The 25,131-nt window shown below is 32.5% G+C and overlaps 1 protein-coding gene across 4 annotated transcripts in view; it reads left to right on the top strand.

The window, feature by feature from the left end:
- LOC129230874 (DDB1- and CUL4-associated factor 13-like) overlaps positions 1-22,030 on the top strand; it is a 130,239-nt gene extending 108,209 nt beyond the window's left edge. For all 4 annotated transcript variants that reach the window (XM_054865204.1, XM_054865205.1, XM_054865202.1 and 1 more), the window contains 3 exons: positions 5,182-5,317; positions 18,930-19,093; positions 21,870-22,030. In XM_054865204.1, the coding sequence (XP_054721179.1) occupies positions 5,182-5,317; positions 18,930-19,093; positions 21,870-21,957 (388 nt within the window). In that variant the 3' untranslated portion in view covers positions 21,958-22,030. The remainder of the gene's footprint in view (positions 1-5,181; positions 5,318-18,929; positions 19,094-21,869) is intronic.
- Positions 22,031-25,131: the final 3,101 nt, after the last annotated feature.

The following is a 25,131-nucleotide window of genomic DNA, read 5'->3' as shown; positions in this document are numbered from 1 at the left end:
ATTTATTTATACGTTATGGAATATTGAGATGAAAAAAAAATCAAATTCTAAGAACTGTGTATAAAGATAGCACATTCTGAAACATACATATACAAGAATTATGAAAATGTCAGTAAAAAAAGGAAAAATATATTATTCTATCACCTATCTAAAAGTTTGTAGATCAATTTCCTTTTCTCTGCGTCTATATAAATAAAACAAAGAATATGTGTGTATATATATGTGTTTATATGTTCCCTATGCAAATCCAGTTTTCGTCGGATCTGGACCAAATTTGGTTGGGAGGTCCTTGTGCATCCGAGAAGGGACGTAGGGGGGTTTTGAAACGCCAAACAGGTACCGAACCGTTCAAATTTTAATTTAAGGGCTCGAAAATGGCATTAAACGGCTCTTTCTACCCGAAATAATTATCCAACCAGTAATTTTAATTCCATTTGAAAGCCTGCGAAAAATAACCATAAAGTTCATTCATTTCCTCTGAATTTCAAAAAAAAAAAAAAAAATGGCTGTAAAATGACAGGGGAAAAATTAAAAAGCACTGTTAAGCCTAATAGAACTCTTTTTATATCGGAAAACTATCGTTGCGCAATCTCATTTCAAATTAGCATTCAAAAGATTACCACTTTCTTTTTTCTCTATTGTGACTAAATAAAATTTTGTTTTTGTTTCGAGGTAAAAATTTTCCTTTTTGATTATTATTTGGCGATTTATCTTTCTTTTTTTTTAGGAGTTTTGGTGTATTTATGGATGGTTGCATTTAATTTCTGCTGGAGTTTTTGATTTGTCGTTTTCTCTTTCTTTAAGAATTATTATTTTGACAGAATATTTTACAGTATTTTTCTCTCTCTAATTGAAGCCTGATTATTGAACATTCGTCACTTAACATCACTTTTATTTTAGAGGTAGACCATGCAAAGCTGGGCAACGGAGCTAAACTAAGTTAAAGACTGCAAAAAATCAAAGCATTTTTTATGATTTGTATTGCTTTGAATCAACTTGGATGCAACTAAATTCAAAATTGTGAGCGGGTATGGCAACATGACTAGCATACTCCACTACAAAAGAGGAAGGAATACTCAACTTCCAAGCTGTAAAATCTCACAATAATTTAAAATGAGAGAGTTTTACACAATTAAATGCAGTCCAATTGTGATATGCTTAAAAAATTAGAATTTAATGTGTGAAAGCTTAAATTTTTTGCTTAAATATATTTTCAAAAACATTTAATTGATATTAAAAAGCTGAAAATATTGGCACCAGTGCAAATATGTTTATCATCAATGGTGGTAGAGTGGCCATATTTCACGAGCCCTTGTGCATATGCATAATACAGACTTTCCAATTTTTACGGATTATCCGCAAGATTTATGGATGCCACTTAAACTTTAAGGGCTTACGGATAAACTCCCGATTTTTATGGTTTTTAGCTACGATTGGCTTTGGAACTGTTTTTTCAATCAAATCATAACTGCTTGTTCAAAAAAATCCTCCAAAAAATAAAGAAAAACCTCGGATTCACTTAAAAGTAGCCAAATAAAGCATTCAGTTCCCTTAAGCTACCTCCTAAACACAACTAGTTTTTTTGCCTTGTCTTTTCTTCAGAGCATTCATGCGGCTGCAGTGTTGCCAGATTGTGTCAAAATCGCCCAATAGATAATTTTCCGCCCTAGCTGGTGACAGAAGGAAGCTATTTTGTTTCAATCTGCTTGCTCTCTGGAAAGATCTGGTAATCCTAGCCACTTCGAGCTTAATTTCTATAAAGCTAATTGGTCGACTCGGGGGCTGTTTTCGATCCGTGGATAAAGAGCGAGGCGGCGTGGAACGAGTTCTGAAACACGACATGTGTTTGTTTATTTTATATCGCGTTGTACAAATGGAGTCGAAAAAACGAAGAAAAGTTATTTTTAAATGGACAAGGAGTCATATACTGTTGAATTTCTACGTTTAAAAAGTCTGATAAGAAAGGGGGGAAATATGTATAAACGGTGCTTCACTTTTTCATATTTAGTTAGATTTTGTATATTTCCCGTAAACTAAAATTGAACGTAATGTTAAAATTGCAGTAATTAGCTTTATTTAAATATTGCAATTACATAATAAATTTATCATTCTTATATTAGTATTACACATGCGTAATCTAATGTTATGTTACGTCAGCAGTTCCCAACCTTTTCGCCCTTGCGAACCCTTTCCAAACTCCAAAAGAGGTGGGCGAACCTCTCGGGTACTAGGCAATAAGTAACAAGCAAAAAAAAAAAAAAAAATGTGCCTACACACACACACACACACACAGGCAATAAAATTTGGGAGGTTTCTTTGTTTGAAGCTGCTCCATACTTTAAAACAAGAACGAAAACATAATTTGCAAAATATAGAATTACAAATATTGTTACGAACTAAAATGATCGCTAACAAATGAATGCAAAACCAATTCACCAAAAAATAAACACAGTGGTTATTCTGTGTTGTGCTTCAACCAAACTTGGAAAAAAATTTTAAATCGGATATTTGTGGAACAAAGAGGCTCAAAAGTTTGGCTGAAATTTTTCTGACACAAGGATACATTGATGACACATACTATCACTAAATCAGAAATCAATTAAAGAAAGATCTTTAAAATACTTTTCAAGGAACTGCCTTAGATTAACTGAATAAACTTTTTTCTTCCAGTTAAATAAGAAAGATTGTTAGATTTAAGTCTTCTTAAAAAGGACTACGAGCCTAGCTGTTCGATAAAGATATACTGCATGCATTAATCGTTTGATTGCTGAAGAATTTTCTTGTAATTATGCTATAAGTGCGGAGTAAAATGCATAAGTTGAAAAATAATAGAAGCATCTATTTTTCAATGTATACATTTACTCTAATTTTTACACAAAAGGTAAACTTTAACAAAACAAATATTTCTAAGCTCACTTACTACAAGAGACGTTTTCTTTACAAATTTCATAAATTCCTTATTTACATACAGCGTAAATTAAGTTGCATGGTTAAATTCTGTTGATTTCTCTTTTTTAGTGCGTAAACTTTCCACTGCCAAACTTCACCCACGAAAATTTTCTAAAGAAATTAATTTTTCAATCTTCCTGTGGTATTTTTGAGTCGCTAACCATTCTGTCTCTTTTTCAACAATGAAGCTCAAAGTAAATTGTAGTCCATGTAGTGTGAAAATTATAAGAACAAACAACAGTGTGATCTCACTTCTATCCATGTATGACTCAATAAAAGCCAGTAGCCATAGGTATTCGTCGAACCTAAATGGTAAAGAAACTAAACATCAAAATATTTGAGATGCTTGCAAATGTTCCATGTCATGTTTTCATCAAGTTTAATTAATCATTCCGATTAAAAACTTCTGAGGAAACGTACGCTTTCAAATTCTTTCATCTGAGGACATTGTATTCATAAGTAGAGCTTTTTCAGCATGGTTTCAGGGCAATCTTTCTCAATGAAAGTGCTAAAAGCGGCGCTTGGCAATGACAGACTAAATTCTTACAATGCTTTTAAATTCTTAAAATGTGTCAGCAAATATGCAAATATTTTCATGCTAAAAGCATCGAATGGGCGAGGGACAAATGAATAAAAAAGAAGCAAAATGTGCTTGAACATGAGACTATCAGACACAGGCATGGTAAAACTTGCCATTACAATATTTTTTTCCTGAACCCCAGGCGTTCTCCAACCACCGTTTGGGAACGCGGTATTACGTCAATTAATTTGTCTTGGTTTTATTAAATGCCTCGCAAAAAGTTTTACTGATGCAGTTTTGAAAAGTTGGCAAGTCTAATAATAATGTAAATCTTTATGGACTGAAAAATGAAGGATACAGCTCTAAATTAGATAGCCTCTGCCAAATACCATCAATCTCCTTTTCTCCAAGATTTGCTCCAGTATTAGCATGAAAATAAAAAATGAATAATGATGAAAACAAACTAATCTAAAATATAGATCTTATAGTATTTAGAAGTCTTATAGTGTGTCTTATAGTAGTTACAAATACAAATACAAATGTGACGACCAGCAACAGGCACTGGGCCCAGCTAGGCTGGTCCTAGTCAATTAATTAGTCCCCAATGAAGATCAATGGCCCTCTTAAAGCTATCCACTCCCTTGCTCATTACCACCTCTTCCGGTAAGCTATTCCAAGTGCCCACGACCCTGCTAAAGTAGTAGTTTTTCCTGATTTCCAAGTTAGCCTGAGATTTAAATAGCTTAAAACAATGACCCCTTGTCCTGCTTTCCCCGCAAAAATTTAATCCATTTACATCTTTCATTTTGATAAATTTAAATAACTGAATCATGTCCCCTCTGACTCTCCTTTGCTCCAGGCTATACATGTTAAGCCTATTAAGTCTGGTATCATAATCTAAATCTGAGAGTCCCCTTACTAATTTAGTTACCCTTCTTTGAACCCTTTCCAATACAAAAATATCTTTCTTCAGATAAGGCGACCAAAACTGAACAGCATACTCCAAATGAGGTCTTACTAAACTCCTATATAAAGGCAGAAGAACTTTCTTAGATTTGTTTGAAATAGATCTATTGATGAACCCAAGCATTTTGTTGGCTTTGTTACTAGCAATACTGCACTGTTGACTAAACTTGAAGTCCTGATTTATAAAGACACCCAGATCCATAACATTTTCTGCCTGATTTATGACTGAACCCTGTAAACGATATCTCATACGCTTATTTCCATGACCTAAGTGTAGCACTTGACATTTCCCTACATTAACTGCCATACCCCATTTATCTGCCCACTTAGTAATATGATCTAAATCCTCTTGCAGCTGTTTTACTTGTTCTTCATTTTCGACAATCCCCATAACTTTTACATCGTCAGCAAAACAATTCATGCTTCCAGAAATATTATCATTGATGTCATTCATAAATATAATAAACAAAAGAGGCCCTAAAACTGATCCCTGAGGAACCCCACTTAAAACATCACTCCAAAAACTCATCCACTCATGCTTCTTTAGAAGCATAAAAAGAAGCATGATTTCGGTTATCAAATACTGGTAAGCAAAATCATGCTTCTTTCATGTGCACATTTTTAATCATGCACATTTTTACTCTAATATTTTTTCCAATAATTCATAATACTGTTTTTCTTTTTCTTTTTTTTTTTTTTTCTAATTGATTTTATCCCCAATAACATGCATTTTCATCACTATTTAGGGATGTTTACCACACAAAACGAATGCAGAGATTGACATCTGTCTTATGGTCATTGGACAATAAGTATATTCTTACTGGCTCTGATGAAATGAATATCAGAATGTGGAAAGCTAAAGCATCTGACAAGTTGGGAGCTGTGAGTTTTCTAAGCATTTTCATATTTATAATATTTTTCATAAGTTAATATATAACATACTAGTGGTACCCGCATGGCTTTGCCCGTAAAAGAAAAATTAAAAGGTCTTTTGGTTCACCTGTATATTTACAAATAATGTATGATGAATTTTCTCGTCAATTGGCTTGTACCCATGTTACGGTTCCACGGTATGGTGATTTCGTATCTCTCCAATTGGCTTGTGCCATGTTATGGTTCCACGTTATGATAATTTCATAATTTACTTGTCCATCTTATGATATTTTTGTTCTTAAAATTAGAATAGAAAAAGAACCACATTGAATTTTCTAAAAATCGCTTCGAGATGCACACCTCATGCTACAAACTTTGTGCCAAATTTCATGAAAATCAGCCGAACGTTCTAGGCGCTATGCTCGTCACAAAGATCCAGACATCTTACAAACCTTTTGCATCTTGTAAATATTTTTAATTTTTTTTCAATTGAAAGCTATTTTGACATATGAAACCTCAGATTAATTTATTTTTTAATAATTTCGATGTCTAAAAAAGGAATTATTTTGGAAACCATAAACTTACCCGGATTTTGAGGATTTTTTTTTTTTAAATTTCAATCTTTTTTGCCTCCTGCAAATATTTAAATATTTTGGCTAATCGAATGTTATTTTCGCATATGCTACCTCAGATTAGCATATTTTATGTTTAATTTTAGTAAAAAATTAATAAATTCATTTCATGGAAAACATGCCAACGTTGAACTTACTCAGAATTTACAGAAAATTGCTTCTCATGTTTGAAATTTCAATTTTTTTGCATCTTGCAAAAATTTAAACATTTTTGCTTATCAGATGTAATTTTCATATATATGCTACCTTACATTAGCATATTTTATGTTTAATTTTATTAAAAAATAAATGAATTTATTTTATGAGAAACATGCCAAAACTGAACTTAATTCACGAAAATTTGCTTCCCTTGTTTGAGATTTCAACCCTTCAGCATCTTGTAAATATTTTATTTTTGCAATTAAAAATTATTTTGACACATGCTACATCAGATTAGCTTATTTTATATTATTTTTTTAATAACTAAAAAATTAATTACTTTTTTGTTTAATTACATATATACTTATTTAATTTTGCAATTTTAATTTATCATTAGCTAATTCTTGGTTATTACAGATTTTTTGACAAATTTTTAAATTTAATTAACTGAGCACCTAACATTTTAACTTAAAGTTTAACTTAAAGAACATCATTTTCTTTATGTCTGTTAAAATAATTAAGGTAGGTAACAGGGGTAATTGTGTTTTGATTATTCACTGGAAATCCGGTAGTGTTTGTTATGCTTTCACCTCCCTACTTCCAATTTTCCCCCTTTACCTCAAATGTTCAAAGTTACTACTTTTGTTGAGCTGTGGACACTTGGATCAGCTTACCAAAATAGGCTGTAATCAGTAAAGGGGTAGATAGCTTAAGGAGGGTCATTGATCTTCATTGGGGTCCAGTAAATTGACTAGCTTAGCTAGGCCCATTGCCTGTTGCTGGTTATCAACAGGCACTGGGCTTGGTATTTATGTGTATAATATTTTGACTTCATAAATTATTTTAACATGAGAAATAAATTGTGTGTATATCAAAAGTAATTGTTGTACACATGTATATTTAAATAAAAGGGGTCTTAGCTTTGAAAAGTATCCCCCCTCCCCCGATTAGCTCTTTGAAATTTACAGGTTATTCTCTATGAAATTGCAATCATATCTGAATAATATCCCTTCTCTAAATTTAAATTCTAATTTCAACAATAATCCATTTGTTCCCAAAAAAAAAAAACTACTTTTGTCATTATGTATGTCAACTTCTTGTGAATCTTTTCAGTTAGGAAATATGGCTCTGTGAATCTGAACTTGTACATTTATTGACTATTATAAGTTATTCAGTAAAAGTAGACTCAAGATTACATTCAGAATATTTATCACTTCTTAAGCAGCTTTCACGAATTTTGAGGTACAGAGACTGGATTGGAGACTTTCATAAAATGTTTTCTTTCTGACTAAATTTTAAAGTTACTTGAGGACAGTTGAAATGCTTTAACGCCTGAACAACTAATACATGCATACGAATAATTGATTTATACTTTGAATACTTATAAATAATTAATGGACATCTTGTACTTTTGAACTTAATAGTACCACCGGAAATTACCTTCTGAGTGGTGTTTTTGATCCTAACCGCCCTTATATGTGTTTAAACCACTATCAATATTGGAAATAATCTTCTGTCTAGCTGTCCCATTGAATTTAGGTGTTATGGTTTCTTCCCACAAAAGTTAAAAGCATTCATTAAAGGTGTTTTTTTTTTTTTTTTTTTTTTAAATTTTTGGCTTGCAGATTTTATAAATTATGCTTCTTTGAATGTGAAGATTGCAAAATTAAACCTCATGGGACCTTGCTCTTCTTTATGACCGAGCTTTTCACACATTTGCAGAAATACTTTAGACACAGATCTTTTTCTTATCAAAGGTCTCTTGTTGTAGAAAAGGATATTTTGTTTTCCTTTACTTTTTTTATATTATTACCTATTTATATGTTTGCATTAAGGGAAACCTGCATGCAATATTTTTAGAACAAATTTATGGTATTGCCATGAAAAAAAAATTTTTTGCCTTGAAAAGGACTTGAAAAGTGCTTGAATTTTTTTTTCTCCCTAAAGGGTATGTTAACCCTGTGACCAAATACTTCTAAATCAAATATATATATTCCTGGGTGCCCTTGAAAGTCATAGGAAATCGTGGATTTCAACTATGATCGAATTTGGTGTTGAAAAGTCAGGATTTTCAGAAAAAAAATGCACAAAGTATCATATTAGAGAATTTTCTGAGGAAAAAAATCGTATACGTTTAAATTTTAACCTACAAATCGTCAAGTGATTTTAATTTTTTACCTTAAGGAAATTCACAATAATTTCTTTTTTACAAAAATAAAGAAAATTCAAATATTTTGCTTTTTCACAAAATGGGGACTCAAAAAATAAAACCTGGATTGACTCCTGATATTACTGTGTGACATGTGACTTTGATTTCAGCATAGCACATGGAAAGATAATGTGCATGTTTTAACAACTTATAAAACTTTAAGTTTGGCTTTTACTGCATCGTCAAGTGATAACATAATTAGAACAGAACTTTTATTCACGAATTTCATTCTGGAGCACAGATTTCCCATTGCAGTATCAGATCATGCAAAACTTTCATTAAAGATATGTTCCCGGGCTTGTAGGTAGCAAAGAAAGTACGGTTGTGCTTGGACTGAAACAACTGCTATCATAAATTGCTTAGCAGGGAACACTGCTCAAGAGCTGTCACAAGATTTACAGCATAGTAAATAAGTATTTGAATTCTTTTCTTGAATGAGAGTGGGAACCCTGGAATAGCAATATACAAAATGCAATGCGAAAATTTAATTGCACAAAATGCTGTAACTTCAATGTCACATGTGTTTTGCTTGTGAAAATATGTTTTAAAATTCCAAACTTGAATATATGAAGATTCTTAATTTGGATTCAAATTAACTGATTTTTTAATAAAGGCATTTGAAAGTAGAAGGCATGAACTTTTAAAACTAGAACGAATCTTCAGTGAGCAACTTATGTTTAGAGATTGATTATGGACGCCACAACAGACAGTCAAGAATTAGATTAGTAATACAATTATTTTAAGAAAGATTTGTGTACACCTACAAAAAATTTCGTCTAATTTTTTTTATTTTTAAAGAAGAACGCCTTAATAAGTTATTTAGTACAAATTAAAGTTTTACGCTCTTTTTCTTTTTGTAAAATTGATTTTGTGTGTATTTTTAGACATATTTATGCGTATGTATTGCACTTATGTGAGGTAGGAGTGTTATTACATGTTTTTAATCGAATAGTAATGTTGCATTTTGAAAAAAAAAAACATACTGGCTAGCCTTGTTATAAAAATTCCTGTATATCCTTTTTTTTTCAAAACGTTCCTATATTATTTCGAAAAATTCCTATATTGTTTTCAGAAAACTCCTATATTTTCCATCGAGTTCCTATATTTTTTTCAGAAAATTCCTATATTTTCTTATATTATAAATAAAGATTTGTATTGCATTGAAACTCTTTTCGGATTTTGTGTGTCAGGCGTAAGCAACACAATTGAGAATAAAAAGAGTTCCATTATTCAGAATTTATGTTTCTGTGAAGATGAATTTATTAGTGATTTGAAGGCCAATGAAATACGCAATGAACTTGATTTAAATCGGCAAATAAGACGGTTTTGGGAAGTTGAAAGTCTAGGAATAAAACATACAGATGAAACTTCAGCTTTAGAGTTAGAGACATTGGAACAGTTTAATAGGTATATTAAATTTAAAAACGGAATATACGAAGTAAAATTACCATTTAAAGATGAAATTAATCTTTCTAGTAATTTTAATCTTGCAAGAAAATGTTTAGTTTCTTTAACAAGAAGATTTATTAGTGATCCTTCCTTGCTCAAAAATTAGGAAGAAATCCTTCATGAGCAAGTGAAGGAAAATGTGATTGAAGAAGTTAAAGAAGATGTTGATACAAATTGTTGCTATTGAATGCCACTTCATTCAGTCATAAGAAATGACAAGGAAACTACCAAAACACGAATTGTGTTTAATGCATCTGCTAAGGAAAATAATTGTTTTTCTTTGAATGACAATTTATTTGCTGGTCCTAATTTGAATCCAAATTTATTAACTCTTCTTTTGTAGTTTAGAAACTATAAAATTGGAATGATTTGTGACATAGGAAAGGCTTTTCTTCAGATAGTTATTTCCAAAGAAAATAGAGACTGTCAACGTTTTTTGTGGTTTGATGAAATACCCCCAAAGAAGTTGCAAATATGGAGGAACAAAAAGGTTACCTTTGGCGTAAAACATGGGTGCAAGACCTTCCGTCTCAGGATGGATTTCCGTCTTGACAAAATTTCCGAGACGGAGGTCGGGACGGAAAAATTCGATGACGAAAAGAAATTCGATGACTTTCTTTTAGTTTTTAATGAAAAAAGAAAAATTGAGTGTTTGAAAAATATGCTTTAATATTACTGGACCGTTCCATAACCACAAATTTACATAGACATTCTCTCGGTTTTCTGCCATGGGCTCATTTTGTTTGCAACGTGCTTTTGGAGGAGTGGCTTTTCGACTCGCGCCGTTTCACTTTTTTTAGGTGTAGCTCTGTTATTTCCAACTCACTGCATTGACCAAGGAGTTGCTGGTTGGAAACACCGATGGGCAACCGTTCCTGCATTTTTGACAAAGACTTGAGGAAACACTAAATTCTGTCATTGAATCTAACACTCGCTAGACTGGGAATATTGGAGGGGGGGGGGAGAGAGAGAGAGAAAGGAAAGAAGAAAAATAACGGAGCACGAGTTTGCGAAAAAACGCTGCTCTTGCAAAGAGGGTAATCTGTTCGCAAATTAAAACGTTGATATCTTGGACAATCTAAGGCGGGGTGGGGGGTTACTCACGGGTTACAGTATAAAATATCGAAAAACTGAATTGAAAATATTTTTGAAGCTAGGAGTGGTTCGATATTTCTCCTCTGCAAACCCTTAAAAATTTAAAAGTCAAAAAGTTTTAGGCTGTCTTTAATGATGTAAAAGCGGGGAGGGGGAGGTTTAAAAAAAAATCGAAGACTGGAGACTTAAAAACACTAATTTAGGCAGTCTTTGGTGAATTTATGAGAGATGGTTTTGGTGTTTTAACATGAAAATGTTTTGTAGCTGATGTATTAAAAACTATTTGCGGCTATACGTAAATGACTTAAGTTAAAGGGCATTTGAGACCCTCTTCCGAAAAGTGTTTGTAATTGAAGTCTTAAAACTTTCATGCTGTCTTTGGCAATGTTAAGAGGGAGGGAGGGCGCTCTCTTTAGGCGAAATTCCGAAATTGGAGTCTTAAAAGCGCAACCTAAGACCATCTTGGGATTCGGGGTTCTCCTTTCCCAAAAAATATTCAAAGCTGAAGTACTCAGCTTTAGGTAATCTTTGGAAGACTTAAGAAGAGGGAATTCGAAGGTTTTCTCTCAATACGTTTTAGAATTTAAATTCTTAAATCTTCGGTGATGAAAAGGGGAAACCGTAAAATTTAGTGAACTTAGAGGAAAGAGTTCGGGGGGGGGGGTCTCTCTCCCCGAAGTATTGAAATGCTATTTTAGCTATTTTTGAATGAGTTAAGAGTTAGGGAATTCAGGGGTCTTTCTCAAAACGTTTTCGAAATTGAAGTCTTAAAACTTTGGGTTGTCATTGGCAATGTGTGGAAGGGAGTTGCTCTCTCAATAGAAAAATTAACCTTAAACAAAAAATTTCACTGCATTTAGTAAACACAATGAGAGGAGGGGGGTATTCCGCACCCTCAGCCCGAAATATTTTCGTTTCTGAAATTTTTAGAGCTTTGTTTTGGGATATCTTTGACTTAAGGGGGAAGGATGTAGGAAGATTCTTTAAAAAAGTTTCCAAAATTAAAGTATTAAAATTTTTAGGCGGTCATAAGTCATGTTTATAGGTAAGAGGGGTATTATTCCTACAAAACAATTTAGAAACTGAAGCCTTAAAAATTGAAATTTGGGACATTTGTGGTGAATTCAGAGGAAGGGTTTCGGGAGTTCTCTTCCGAAAATTCTCTGATGCTGAAATATTTAAAGCTCCACTTTAGACTATATTTGAGTGCCTTAAGAGGGATGTGATTCGGGAACCCTGCCTGGGGTTAGGATTCGGTTCCCCTATTTCTTTTTTTAATTAATGAATGTTGGAAAGGGTACCTTGTTTAAAAATTATATCTACTTCACTGAAGCGATTTTTTATTGCTAATTCTATCTTATAAAAGAATTCTTTTTCAAATGAAGACTGTGTGGGGGAATGGTGACAGTTCATTATCATTAGTCGGCTTTACCTTTCCCCCACCTTTCCTTCTTTTCTAGTTTGTTAGCGCTACCTTGGGTAGACTTTCCAATCAGAACTGATTTATGTTGCAAAAGTGAAAATCTTATGTCCTAAGCGATTTTATTGCTACAATAAAAATGTTTACGATCGGCAAAAAACTAATGGTGGGGTGCTGCAAACGCTTTTACCCCTTACATTATCCAACATCGTCTAAAATTGCGTTTTTGAAACTTCAATTTCGAAATGTTACCAAAGGTGGGTTCCTGAACTTCATCCCTTCAATAGTGCATTCAAAAAGCGTACAATCGTTATGAAATTTCAATTACAATTTGTTTTTAAATCTTCAATTTCAGGAAAAGCCCATAGCGTCCCCCCCTTCTTTAATATTTTTTGAAGGTTGCCCAACATTGCGATTTTGGGACTATCAGTTTGAAATAATTGATGTAAGAGTCCCTGAACCCCTCCTTTCCCTGAACTTTACCAAAATGGTCTACCATAGCGTTTTTTTGAACTTCAATTTGAAAAAATTTATGGAGGAGACTCCCAGACCCCTCTCCCCCCCCTTTTATTGCCGGATTTTAGACTTTTTGGAATTGTGATGTCAAATCACTTAAATATTACAATTTTAAGGCTTAAAATTTAAATCGAACAGATTCCAAAACTGGCATTGTTAAAATCTACAACATTTATACATACAAATTTTTCCTTAAGCCCGCATGTTGGGGGGGGGGGGCTGAAAATATTTTCCGTCTTGAACACATCACCAAACTTGCACCCATGGCGTAAAATCTTCTCCTTTTCATTTGGCAGGAGGAGTTAAATATCACATAAATAAGTACAAGAAATCTCATCCAGTAGCTTATTTTGCTTTAAATAAACATTTTTATGTAAATGATTTTATCTGTGGATCAAACAGCATTGAAGAAGCTTGACCTGTCAAGGGACACCAGAGAAATTTTGAAAGATGCAAATATGAATTTACGAAAATGGAGAACAAATTCAAAAAAATTGTGCCATATATGGGAAAAAAAATGGATTTGAGAAAATTTCTGAAAATCTTATACCGATAAAAGTTCTTGGTATAACATGGAATGCAGCAACAGATGAATTTAAGTTAGATTTATCTCAAGTGATGAAATCGTTAGAAGATGCAAAGAATACTAAAAGAAGTGTACTACAACTATCTAGCAAAATATTTGACCCGATTGGAATAATAGCTGCATTCACTATAAGAATCAAGATTTTGTTGCAAGAAATTTGGGAACAAGGACTAGATTGGGATGAAGAATTAACTGAAGAACTGAAAATAAAGTGAGAAAAATGGATTTCGGAGGTTCCTCAACTAGAAAACTTGATAGTACCAAGATGCTATATTCCTATTCAGACAAATGAAATTTGCATTGAAAATGAAATGCACATATTCTGTAATGCGAGTGAAGATGCATATGGAGCTGTTGCCTATATTCGCTACAAGATTGAAGATGGAAAATTTGGAGTAAGATTCGTAACGTCGAAGGCACTAGTTGCACCCGTTAAAAGGTTAAGTATACCAAGATTGGAATTATTAGCAACATTAGTTGGAGCAAGAATTTTAGACACGCTTAGGAAGGTATTTGAAGTTGGAAGTAATTATGTTATGTGGTCGGATTCAATAGTTGCTCTAAGCTGGATTCGCAGAAATGCAAAGAAATGGAAACCATTTGCAACAGAGTATGAGAAATTCAAGGCTTGACAAACCCTCAGAACTGGAAACATTGTAAAGGATCACAGAACCCTGGGGATATAGTGTCCAGAGGCTGTTGTGCAAATGAACTAGTGAATAATCAGAATTCATGGAAAGGTCCTTCGTGGTTGACATTACCTGAAGAAAATTAGCCAGAACTTAAAGAAATTACAAAGAAAGAAATTGTTGTTGCGGAAAGAAGATCGAAATATCAAGTGTTAGTGAATTATGTATATGAAGACGATTTTAGCTTGTTATTGAATAAATTCAGCTCTCTGAAAAGACTGTACAGAATAACTGCATGGGTAAGAAGATGTGCAAGCAATGTACGAAAGAAGAAAAAGGACAGAATTCACACCATTAACAGCTGAAGAATTAGAAGAAAGTAAAGAATTTTGGATAAGAAAAATTCAGTTAGAGTATTATGCTGCAGAATTAGAAAACTTGAAGAACGGTAAATCTGTTTCAAAAGAATCAAGGATCCGAGATTTAAATCCTTTCTTAAGCAATAAAGGGATATTGCTGCTTGGAGGAAGATTGCAGAAGTCGAATTTGAGTTATCAGGAAAACATCCGAAGATTTTACCATCGAAAAGTAAGCTCTCAGAATTAATTGTTAAGGACTGTCATGAAAAGGTTATGCACTCCGGAATAAATGACACTTTAGTTCAAGTTTGTGAAACGTATTGGCTAGTGAAAGCAAGACAGATTATCAAGTCAAATTTGAAGAAATGCATTATTTGCAAACGGTATAATGCACATCCAGAAACTCAAATGATCTCTCCTCTCCCAGCAGATAGGATTGAACAGTTGCCGCCCTTCGCTACTACAGGATTAGACTTTGCTGGCCCTCTCTTTGTGAAAAACAGTACTGAAAAGTATTATATTCTTTTGTGCACATGTGCAGTTACACGAGCACTGCATCTAGAATTAGTCATTAATTTGACTACGGAAATGTTTCTACTTGCTCTTCGCAGATTTATATCTAGAAGAGGACTTTGTTCTATCATTTACTTGGATAACGCAAGGACATTTAAATGCGCTGAATCAGAGTTACAGAGAATTTGGAAGGTGGTTAGTGATCCTAAAGTGAAGGAATATTATTCTTCAAAGGTATCATCTGGAAGTACATCGTCCCTGAAGGAGCGTGGTGGGGTGGATTCTACGAGAGAATGGTGCGTTCTGTGAAAACTTTATTGGGGCGAAAGACAATTGGAAAATCATCTTTATCAACTGAAGAACTAGAAACTGTTCTAGTAGAAATTGAATCAGTCATTAACTGTTGTCCATTAACATTTACCAATTCAGATGCTAATGAACCGCTTCCTTAAACACCTGCTCATTTCCTTGTGGGAAAACGACTTATGTCCTTACCAACTGTGAAACTGACAAGTAAACAGTACTATAAGTAAGGTAATTATAAAAAAAGTTTAATTATCGTGAAAATATTTTGAATAGATCTTGGCTAAGGTGGCAAAAGGACTATTTGCTAGATCTGAGATCTGCAAATTTAGTGCAACCGAACAAGTGTTCCGAGTTCAAAGTAAACGATATAGTGCTAATCTTCGATAAACATTCTCCACGCAACTTATGAAAATTAGGTAAGATAACAGAAACATTCATAGGTAGAGATAAAAAAAATTAGAGCATGTACTGTTAAGACTGAAAAAGGTGTGTTCTCAGACGTCCAATTTAACTGCTCTATAATTTAGAAATTCCTAACTAAAAGTGAACATTGTGGAAAATGTAAAAACTATTGTGGAACTCTAAAAATTTAATTGAGTTATTTACATTTTTTTCATTTGCTTAGTTAATATTTCATTTGTATACCAGTATTTTATTTGTTTAATATTATGCTTATTGTTTATCATGTAAATCTGAGAATTCTGAACCAGTTGTTCATCGGGGGCAAGGATGTTGTAAATCAAAGTAAAGACAGTATAGAGGGCGCTGACTGCTCCCGATCTTCTAATGTGCCTAGTTACGATTGTAGAATAGAACTTTGTGTTGTTAAGTGTAGATGTGTTGTTCTTGTTGTCTGAAAATAAATATGTGGTTTTAGAAATGTGTAAATATTCACTTAAAAGGTAACGAGGCAATTTTGTAGTGGATTAAACAGGAACTGGATGAATAGTCCAATTTAATAAATAATGTTATTGCAATAAAATATGTATTTTACAAAAAATTCTGAGAAAGCATGTTTTGAGATATACAAAGTGAAAAGTCATGGTAAATAATGACCTTGAAGCTTCAATGTATTGTAAGAAAGTCATATGCTATGGTGTAGCCAGGGTGGGGTCGGTCCGCCCCAGGCGGCACTTTTTGAAGGGCAGCAATTTCACTCTTTAGATGCCAAAAAATTTAACCTGTTTTCCCAATAAGTGAATTATGCTTTTGATCTTTTTCTGGAGTCAAAAAAAAAAAAAAAGGTTTTTGAATTCTGAGGTTGTGATAAGATTATGATAGTAAAATACTCATTACAAAACATGTGTTGTTCTTGTGGACATCTTAGCATTATTTTGTTTGTTTTTTTCTCTTCCTTTGTCTGAAGATACAGACTAAGGGCTGTGTCACGTTTTTCGAGAAGAGCAAGCAAACCTTCCTATCCCTTAAGGTCAACCAAACAGTTCAAAAGTTCAGTTTTAGACCTTGAGTCTCGAAACATTTTTAATGGATAACGCCCACCCCATCCCTGTACATCTCATCGTTTAGGCAAATAATAAGTTTTTAAAATTTCAATACCAACAAATTCCTGAGGGCGATCAAGCCCTGACCCCTCCTGTAACGTGATTAAAGATAGTCTAATATGTGTATTAAGGACATCAACTTCAAACTTTAAAATCCCCATCACATCTAATGTCTCCAAAAAGAGCTCAAAGTTGGGTTTAAAAAACTCAAAAAAATTCTAAGGGAGGAACCACAAATGTGCACGAAATCACCTAACGTCATCACAGTTCACTCCAAATTTCGTTTTTAGAAATTTCTGAGGGAATATTGCAAAGCCTCCTTTTCTCAGAGATGAAGAGCTTAAAATGAGCAACAGTTTCGAACATGATTTCATGTGGAAAACATCCCTCCGAACGCTCTCATATGACGTTGTCCATCAAACAATGGCTTAAGTTGTTTTTAGGACGTTATTTTCAAAAAGTTTCATAGGGAGACATGAAACACGCCCGACTTCCCAACATTTTTGGAAATAGTGGGAAACTTATGCCGTCAAAGATAGCCTGCTATTGCGTTTTTGAAACTTCGGCATCAGAAAATTTCTTGAGAGCTCCTGAACGTTACCTATTCTCTTTAACGTCATCAAAGATGAACTAAAATTGGTTTCAAGTTGAAAATATTTCGGGAGTAAAATCCAATCTATGTTGGAGTTAGGGAAGGCCCTTACACCACTAGATACAGCCTACATTTACGTGTTTTTCAGTTTAGTTGAAAAGCTATCTGGACCGCCGCTGAACCTTCCCCAATATTTTTACGTATCCAAAGATAGCCTAAAATTTCTTTTTTTAGACTTCAATTTCAGCAAATTTCCTTGAAGTTCCAACCCCCTAACGTCACCAAAGAAAGCACAAAACTGATTTTAATTTTGAAAAAAAAAAAGAAGCTGGAGGGAGTTCAATGCCTCTCTGGGGCTCTGAGTTCCTTTTTTTTACTTCTGCAAGAAAAATAAGAAGGAAAAAAATATTTTCTTCTTTATTAAAACTTATTAAAACACTTTTGACTCTTTAATATATTACTATTTCCCATCAAAAGGGCGGCAAATTGCAGATCCGCCCCGGGCGGCAGAAAGCGTAGCTATTCCATTGGTCATATGATATATCAATAAAATGCTTTGTTCCTTAGTTTTACACCTAGTTTTTTAATTTTTATTTTACTGTAATTAGGAAAGAAGTTAAAATCATTTGTAAGTAAATAATTTTCTTTTCTTTCTTTCCCTTTTTCTTTTGTTGCACATTTTGAGTTTTTTTACTGTATTTCGAACATTTTTAAAATAAGAACTGGCAAGACTACTTATCTTGTCATACATTATCTTCATATCAAATTTTGATGAGGTCAAAAACTTGCTTTTTTTATTGATCTGACGTGGAATCGCTCAATGTTCTTATGATTATTTATTTTCCACGTGTGCCAGTACATGAATTTTCTTAAAATCGGTTGATAGCTTTACCAGTTCAAACAAATGGAGAAAAAATTGGTTTTTATTTTTTTTTTCAGTACACATTGTCTTGTCTACTATTTAGAAAATAATAAGGGATATGGAAAACTAATAGAATTTACTGAAAGATTGCTGCTCATAGGAGCAATGCTTTAAAATTTCCTCAGACTTTATTCTGCATCCTAAAAAGAAACCTTTAAATTTGGAAGTACCATCTTTTATATTCTTTATTATAATTTTATTATTGAGGAAACAAATCTCCAAAACAATATTAGAAATACTAATACTGCCCTTCAAACCTGATTAGAACTTAAAACGGGCATTAAACACTGGTATTTATGAAAATTTAATGGAATAAATGTGAGTAGTTTTGGGAAATGCACAAACCCATATTTCAACACCTTCTTTCTTGCAAACATTCACCCCCATCAAGCAAAAAGCTTGAAAGAGTGTCATCTTTCGGCTAAATAATAAAATTTTAGTCCCTGATATGGTTTTTGAAATTAAAATAGTTGAAAGGTTCTTTTGTAATATGGTCGCAGCAATGTTTCATGTGTATTCTGTGAAATAGCCTAGAAATTAACATATTTTACTGTGTTTGTTTTCTTGTTTATTTAAATATTACCGTAAAATGTCTGTTATTTTTTAATTTGTTTTCTTAAGGCATCAGAGAACTTCTTGACGTTTATTTTGCAACTTGTTCTTTTCAAATACAAATTTCAGTATCTTCCGATTGTTATACTTGCACTTATTTTCTGTAGATTTGATTCTTCGCATTTTTTGATTATGTTTTAGCTATCATATCGTGAGCGTATGTCTTTGAACCATTCTGAAAAATTAAAAGAGAAGTTTGCACAACATCCACAAGTGCAAAGAATTGCAAGGCATAGACATGTGCCTAAACATGTATATAATGCTGCTAAAGAACATCGCATCATTCATGAATCTAAGAAACGAAAGTATGTATTAATTTTTGTTAAAAATGTGTGTGTATTTTAGCAACATATTTATGTGTAAACCAGTGATGTAGTTGAGAGATCATCATGGGGGGGGGGGACGTCGTCCACTAAAATAATTTGGTGTTTTGCTGTAAAAATAATGCAAATGTAATGAAAATTGGTTTTAAATCACCTTTCCTACAGGTGAGTCTTTTCAAATTTCAAAAAGAGTTCTGCCAAACTATAGCACTGGTGTACTCTCATACATACAGGATGTTCCGTTTTAACCTGCAAGACCTTTATTTTCGCAAACGTTTGTCCTAGATGTATACTTCCAATTGCATCCGTTCAAAATCAGATGCAGAATTAAAATAGCGAAAGTTTGAAGTAAAAATTTAAATGAGTCAAAAAATACAAAATTTAACTTTTTATACGGGCCCCTAACTTAAGTTTAGAGATATATTCACTGAGATATGAAACACAGCATTTTGTGACTTAAACCACTTTTCACTCGCTGTCAGTAACACCTTTTGGGGGAAAATAACTGTTAACAAGTGTTTAAAACTATATGTGTGCATAGAGTGTAATTTTTCAAATTGTTCGAAGTTTTGTAGTGTGTTTTTGCGTATCAGGGCATAACATTTGTATTTATTTTTGAACAGCAATGAAAAATATAAGTACCTTGTTTTTCTTACTTTGACGGCCTGTCATTCTTTTAAAAGGGCGATAAGTTCCAATCTCATCTTCTGTATGGTCCCTTAAAACTTTGAAATGGAGTATCTCCTTGAGTTTTGGTTGCACAAATGTCAAGTTTTTTGTTTCAGTAATAGTTTACAATGGAAATTATTTCCATTATTTCCCTAAATATAAGTTGGGGGACCTGGGGCCCTTCTGAAAAGTTAAATTTTGTATTTTTTGTCTAATTTTTATTTTTACTTCAAACTTTCGCTATCTTAACCCTGCATCTGATTTTGAACATTTTTTCAATTGAAAGTATACATCTAGGACTAACGGTTGCAAAAATAAATGTCTTGCAGATTAAAAGGGAACACTCTGTATATGCAGGGGTTTTGTGTGTGTGTGTCACTTTAATCTAAACTTTTAGAAAGCATGTTCATCACCTTGCAAACTATTTTGCTTTTTGAAGGATAATTCCCATAAGCAGCATTGCATTAAGTTTTCAATCAAAGCTATTTGTTCATTAATTAATATTACTCTGTTTCAAAGTTTTCTGTAACAGCAGTGTCTTATTCTTGCAAGAGCAAACAAAGCTGCTGGCCCTGGCCACCAATCACTTAAAGAGGTCCAAAAACACTCTCAAAATAAAAAAAAAAAAAAAAAATTAAAAATTATTATTAATAATAGTTTTAACATCAATGCTAAAGAGAAAATGGTATTTAATAATCTAATAACAAATATTTCTTGAAACTCATAGTTTTGTCAAAGTAAAAGCCTTTTTAGAGAGGGATCATACACAGAAATTAGTAAGCTATGATATAAAAAATGTTCTTTTTAAAAAAATCTTTCTTGTTTTTCTAAATCATATCAAATTAGAAAGTATGTTTTGTTCTAAATAATTTATTAATTCATCTATATGTAACCCTACTAACAATATCAACTATTTTGTACCCAAAATATTGATCACAGACTGCTTTAATCCTCTACATGCATTGTGTTAAAATTTTTAATAAATAATTTCTGATAAACAATTTTTGTAGATTATTGGAGATTTTACTATAACTCCCTCCCCCTCTTCCCAACCCAGCTTTACCTGTAGTAAAGTTTACTAAAACAATGTTTTCGAGTTCAAGTTGGAGAGATGGCGACCCTAAGTAAGAGGGGCCCCAAAAGTTATGTTAGTCGTCAAAGGCCCATCTGGCTATAGTCAGGTCCTGAACAGGAAATGTATATATTATGAATGCTTATATCTTTTAAGCATTTTTTTTCTTTTTGTATGTTTATCAGAACTTCCCGTAATCTAAATTTGATGAAATCCGAACAGGCACCACTCCTAATTAAGATTAGCTAGGTTCAACTGTACTATTAGTATTACAAGTTGTCATTTGAAACGTTATGAAAATAAACGTAGTCGGCACTCTTTGGGGCGACTTTCCATAAGTTTCAACTTATGTGTATTTCGCTCGACCATCTATGAAAAAACTGATTATTTAACAATTTTATGTTTCTAAAGGTTTGAAAGGAGTTATTTGAAGATTAAAGTGTCAAAGAATTAATGTAAACCCTACACAAACGATAGAATTTTATCAAAAAACGTATAAAAAGCAAAAAGCTTCTACAATATTAAAATAAGAAGCAAAGCTACTATTTTAAAAAAAGAAAAGAAAACTTGAACAAACTAGAAGCCAATCATTATCTCAAAATTAAAATTAACTGATTTCTGTCATTTATTTCCTTGTATTTTGCTGTTAAATGTGTAATTTTAAAGTTATGTTTAAGTTGTATGTGATACTTATTATTTTAAATCCTCAATTATTTGTTTATTTATTAATTTCTTTATTCTACTTTAAAATAATGAGTAACTTCTAAAATTTCTTTCAGTATTCTTAACTATGACTAAAAACATGCAATATGTTGTACATTTGCATTATGACAACCAATTTTGTTTGAACTACGGGTCGTTACAAAAAACTTAGACCTTTTTTTTTAAAACCAAACGGGCTTTTTCTGGCATATATTAATGGATTGCATAAATTTCTCACAAAATTAAAAATTTGCCATTTGTTTCAATATCAATGTTTAAGAACATCTTATTTGACAATGTTTAACTTTCTTACAGGGAGGCTAATCGAAGGGCACACAGCAAAGCAGGAACTGTTCCATATGTTAGTGAGCGTGTAAAGCACATTGTTCAAGAAGATGAATAGTAAAATTTGTATATTTATATTTGTAGAAACATACTTTAATAAAATATGTATTGATATTTTTATTTAAATGCAACTCAAGAATATCTAGAGTCTGTTTGCATACTTTTTTTTTTTACATCTTAAGCTAGAAAGTTGCTTACTGCACATAGATTTGCATGTTTTAATTTCTTGAGCACTGCTACTGCGCATCAAAAAAGCTGTTTCTTTGGTAGAGCAACTATATTTGTCTGTGTGTGTGTGTGTGGATACTATGGAGCAGTGATGTAGCATTCAGTTCAAGCCTGGAGACCAATCACAGATCCAAAAGAGGGCATAACCCTTCTTAGAGACCGTTGATTTTGGAAAATTTCCAAACAAGCATCCAAGTACCTCCCTAATGTCACCAAAGATGAGGTTTTCAGGACTGAAATTCCAAATTATATTCCGTAGAAAGCCTTCCCTCTCTCTACCTCATCTAACAAAATTTACAACGTTTTTAGCTAGGAGAGCTCCTGAATATCTTACCTCTTACCCAAACATCATCAAAGAAAAAGCAATATGAATCTAATATTTTTAATAGTAGTGTTATTTTTAATCTTTTAATAACTAATTACTTTGAATAAGTAAAATTTATTTTACTTTAAACACAACTAAATTAAGAGTACAAAAGTGAAATATCTAAAAATTATAAACTAATTAACTTTAACAAAGATAAAAATACATCTCAGTAATCACTTTAAAATGAATAAAATAAAAATAGATAAGCTAAAAAAAAAACTAAAAATATTTGATTACATTAGGGACAGCAATCTTTCGAAAATGAAGCACCAAAAACGCAATTTTAAGCGATTTAAGGTATTTGGAGACTTTCCCTGGATATTTTGCGAAACTGAAGATCTGGAAATGAAAGTAGAGATGTTTCGCAAAATGTTTTTTATGTGAGGGGGGGGGGGGACTAGCTGACCAATTAGCTGTAACTATTGAAAATTTTTAATTCAAAGATTTCTTTTTAAAAGAAAGTGAGATTTATCCTAACATCATTATTTTTTTTGAATTAAAATCTCTTCTGCCCTGTTGTGTTTCTCAAATACGTTTTGATTTAACATAATATTTTAACAACTAATTCTAAAAACACGAAGTAATAACTTTTAATGTATATTCAAAACTAAAAACAAATAATCTAAAACATTTATGATTTCTTCTCTAAATCGTCATTATGGTACGCTAATTACTTGAAGACGAGTCAAAAAGGAGCAAACAGTCAAATCTTGTGCAAATAAAGCCTTTTTTTTACTGCATGTCGTTTATTTTACATAGCCCCAGTTGCATAAGATAAACATTCAAGCTATGTAAAATAAACAACATAAAGAAAGATAACTGTCTCTGAATCCTGCTGCAAATACAGTAAAACCTGTCTACAATACTGTTGGGAGCTAAAAAAAATATTGTTATAGTCAGGTTATTGTTGTAGACAGTTTGGTTATTTATGCTGACATTTTGCTGGGACCAAGGAAAACATCGTTATAGACAGGTTTCACTGTTTTGAGGTTCAGTGCATTGGTGTTGAGGGGGGAAAAACAGATAATCCACACTTCATTTTTTTAAAAACTTTTTTGCAGATTATACTCAGGACACTACGAAACACTTTTATTTCAAGCATATATGTACAAAAAAAAAGAAAAATAAAAAGTTATGTTTTTTTCTCAAAGTGAGGAGGCTCGGACGCCCTCGCACGAGCCTCCAATGATCTATGTGTTTATATATATGTGTGTGTGTATATATTCAGGGGTCTGTCCAGGATTTTTCGCAGGGTCCGTTTTTTGTGAAAAATCAAATAATTTTGTGAAAAATCAATTAATTTTGTGAAAAAAAATCAAATAACTTTGCAAAAAAAAAAACTTTTTTTTTGTAAAAACGAAATTTTATAATTTTGATGGTTCAAATACTGCATTATTAAAGCTTAAACTTGAGTGTTTTTCTCTTTTCTGTTGAGAAAATCATTATTGGTTGTTTTGCTAGCATTTGGGGGGAGGGGGGGGACATCGCTCTCTGGGAGATGGGCACCCCTCAAGTATCAATATTTATATACAATTCTACATTGTGTAGAAAACACAAGAAATCTTAATAAAGCGAAGTTAGCTTGAAAAAAGAATAAAATGTGATTCTCATATCGGATGTAAAAAAGATTGCACTTTTCAAAATGTAGGCATTTAAAGAAAAAAAACGGTAAATAAAGGAGTTAATTTAAAGTCAATCATCCTTGTTAGCATTGGAAAAACAAACCCATATAATTTTTTACCAAAATAATAGTTACTGATAGCATCGCAGATATGCAAGTATTGCATAACAGGTGAGAATATTTTCTAATCAAGTGACTAAAGATTTAATGCCAGTCGCTAAGTGGCGAAGTTGGTAACCCAATCTGAAGCGATCACATTTTTTCCCCACCAGTACTCCGTTTGCAGTTCTAAGTTCATTTTCTGATATATATTATTATTGTTTATTAAATCATGAGCAGGGAGAAAAGTGCTTAGGAGGCAAAGTGCTTATGAGCTGCCTTTTCAGAGCAGAGAAGATGGCAACAACGCTGCAAAATAGCTATGATAAAACAAACAAGCAAAATTATTTAAAACCAAACTGACTTTCAGCTGTTAATTTCTTTCAAAGGAACAAACAAGCATTATATTTATTTGGCAGTTAGTAGTTATTTGTTTGTAGAAAGGGCACAAGTGCAGATTTTTTTTTCTGCAAAATTAGCAGATTTTGTATAAGCTCATCCCTCTAATTTAACTTTAAAAAAGGTTTTAAAAATTGTTTTTATACACGGAAAAATATGCGTTATTTTGATTTCAGACTTGCTCTTTCAATAAACAATTTGTGAAAGATACGTTTTTGTTTATTAGAATTTTGTGAAGGGTCTGTTTTGGTTGATCGGGATTTTGTGAAAGGTCCGTTTTAGTTGATCGGATTTTTGTGAAGGGTCCATTAACGGACCCAAATTTCCTCTGGCCAGACCCCCTGATATTTTATTTATATATTAAAGAACCATCAATTTTTACAATAAATTTTTTAACAGCATTAAGTCAAAAACTAGCTTTGCTTTGAAGCTTGATTCTATTTCTATTCACAAGAAAATAATTGAATACACTTTATTTCTGCACATTTTTCAAATATTTAAAGAACTATGACACAATA

This window comes from Uloborus diversus, chromosome 1 (genome assembly GCF_026930045.1).
Source record: "Uloborus diversus isolate 005 chromosome 1, Udiv.v.3.1, whole genome shotgun sequence".
In the NCBI taxonomy this organism is placed as follows: Eukaryota; Metazoa; Arthropoda; class Arachnida; order Araneae; family Uloboridae; genus Uloborus; species Uloborus diversus.
This window is presented reverse-complemented; position numbering and strand designations above follow the sequence as displayed.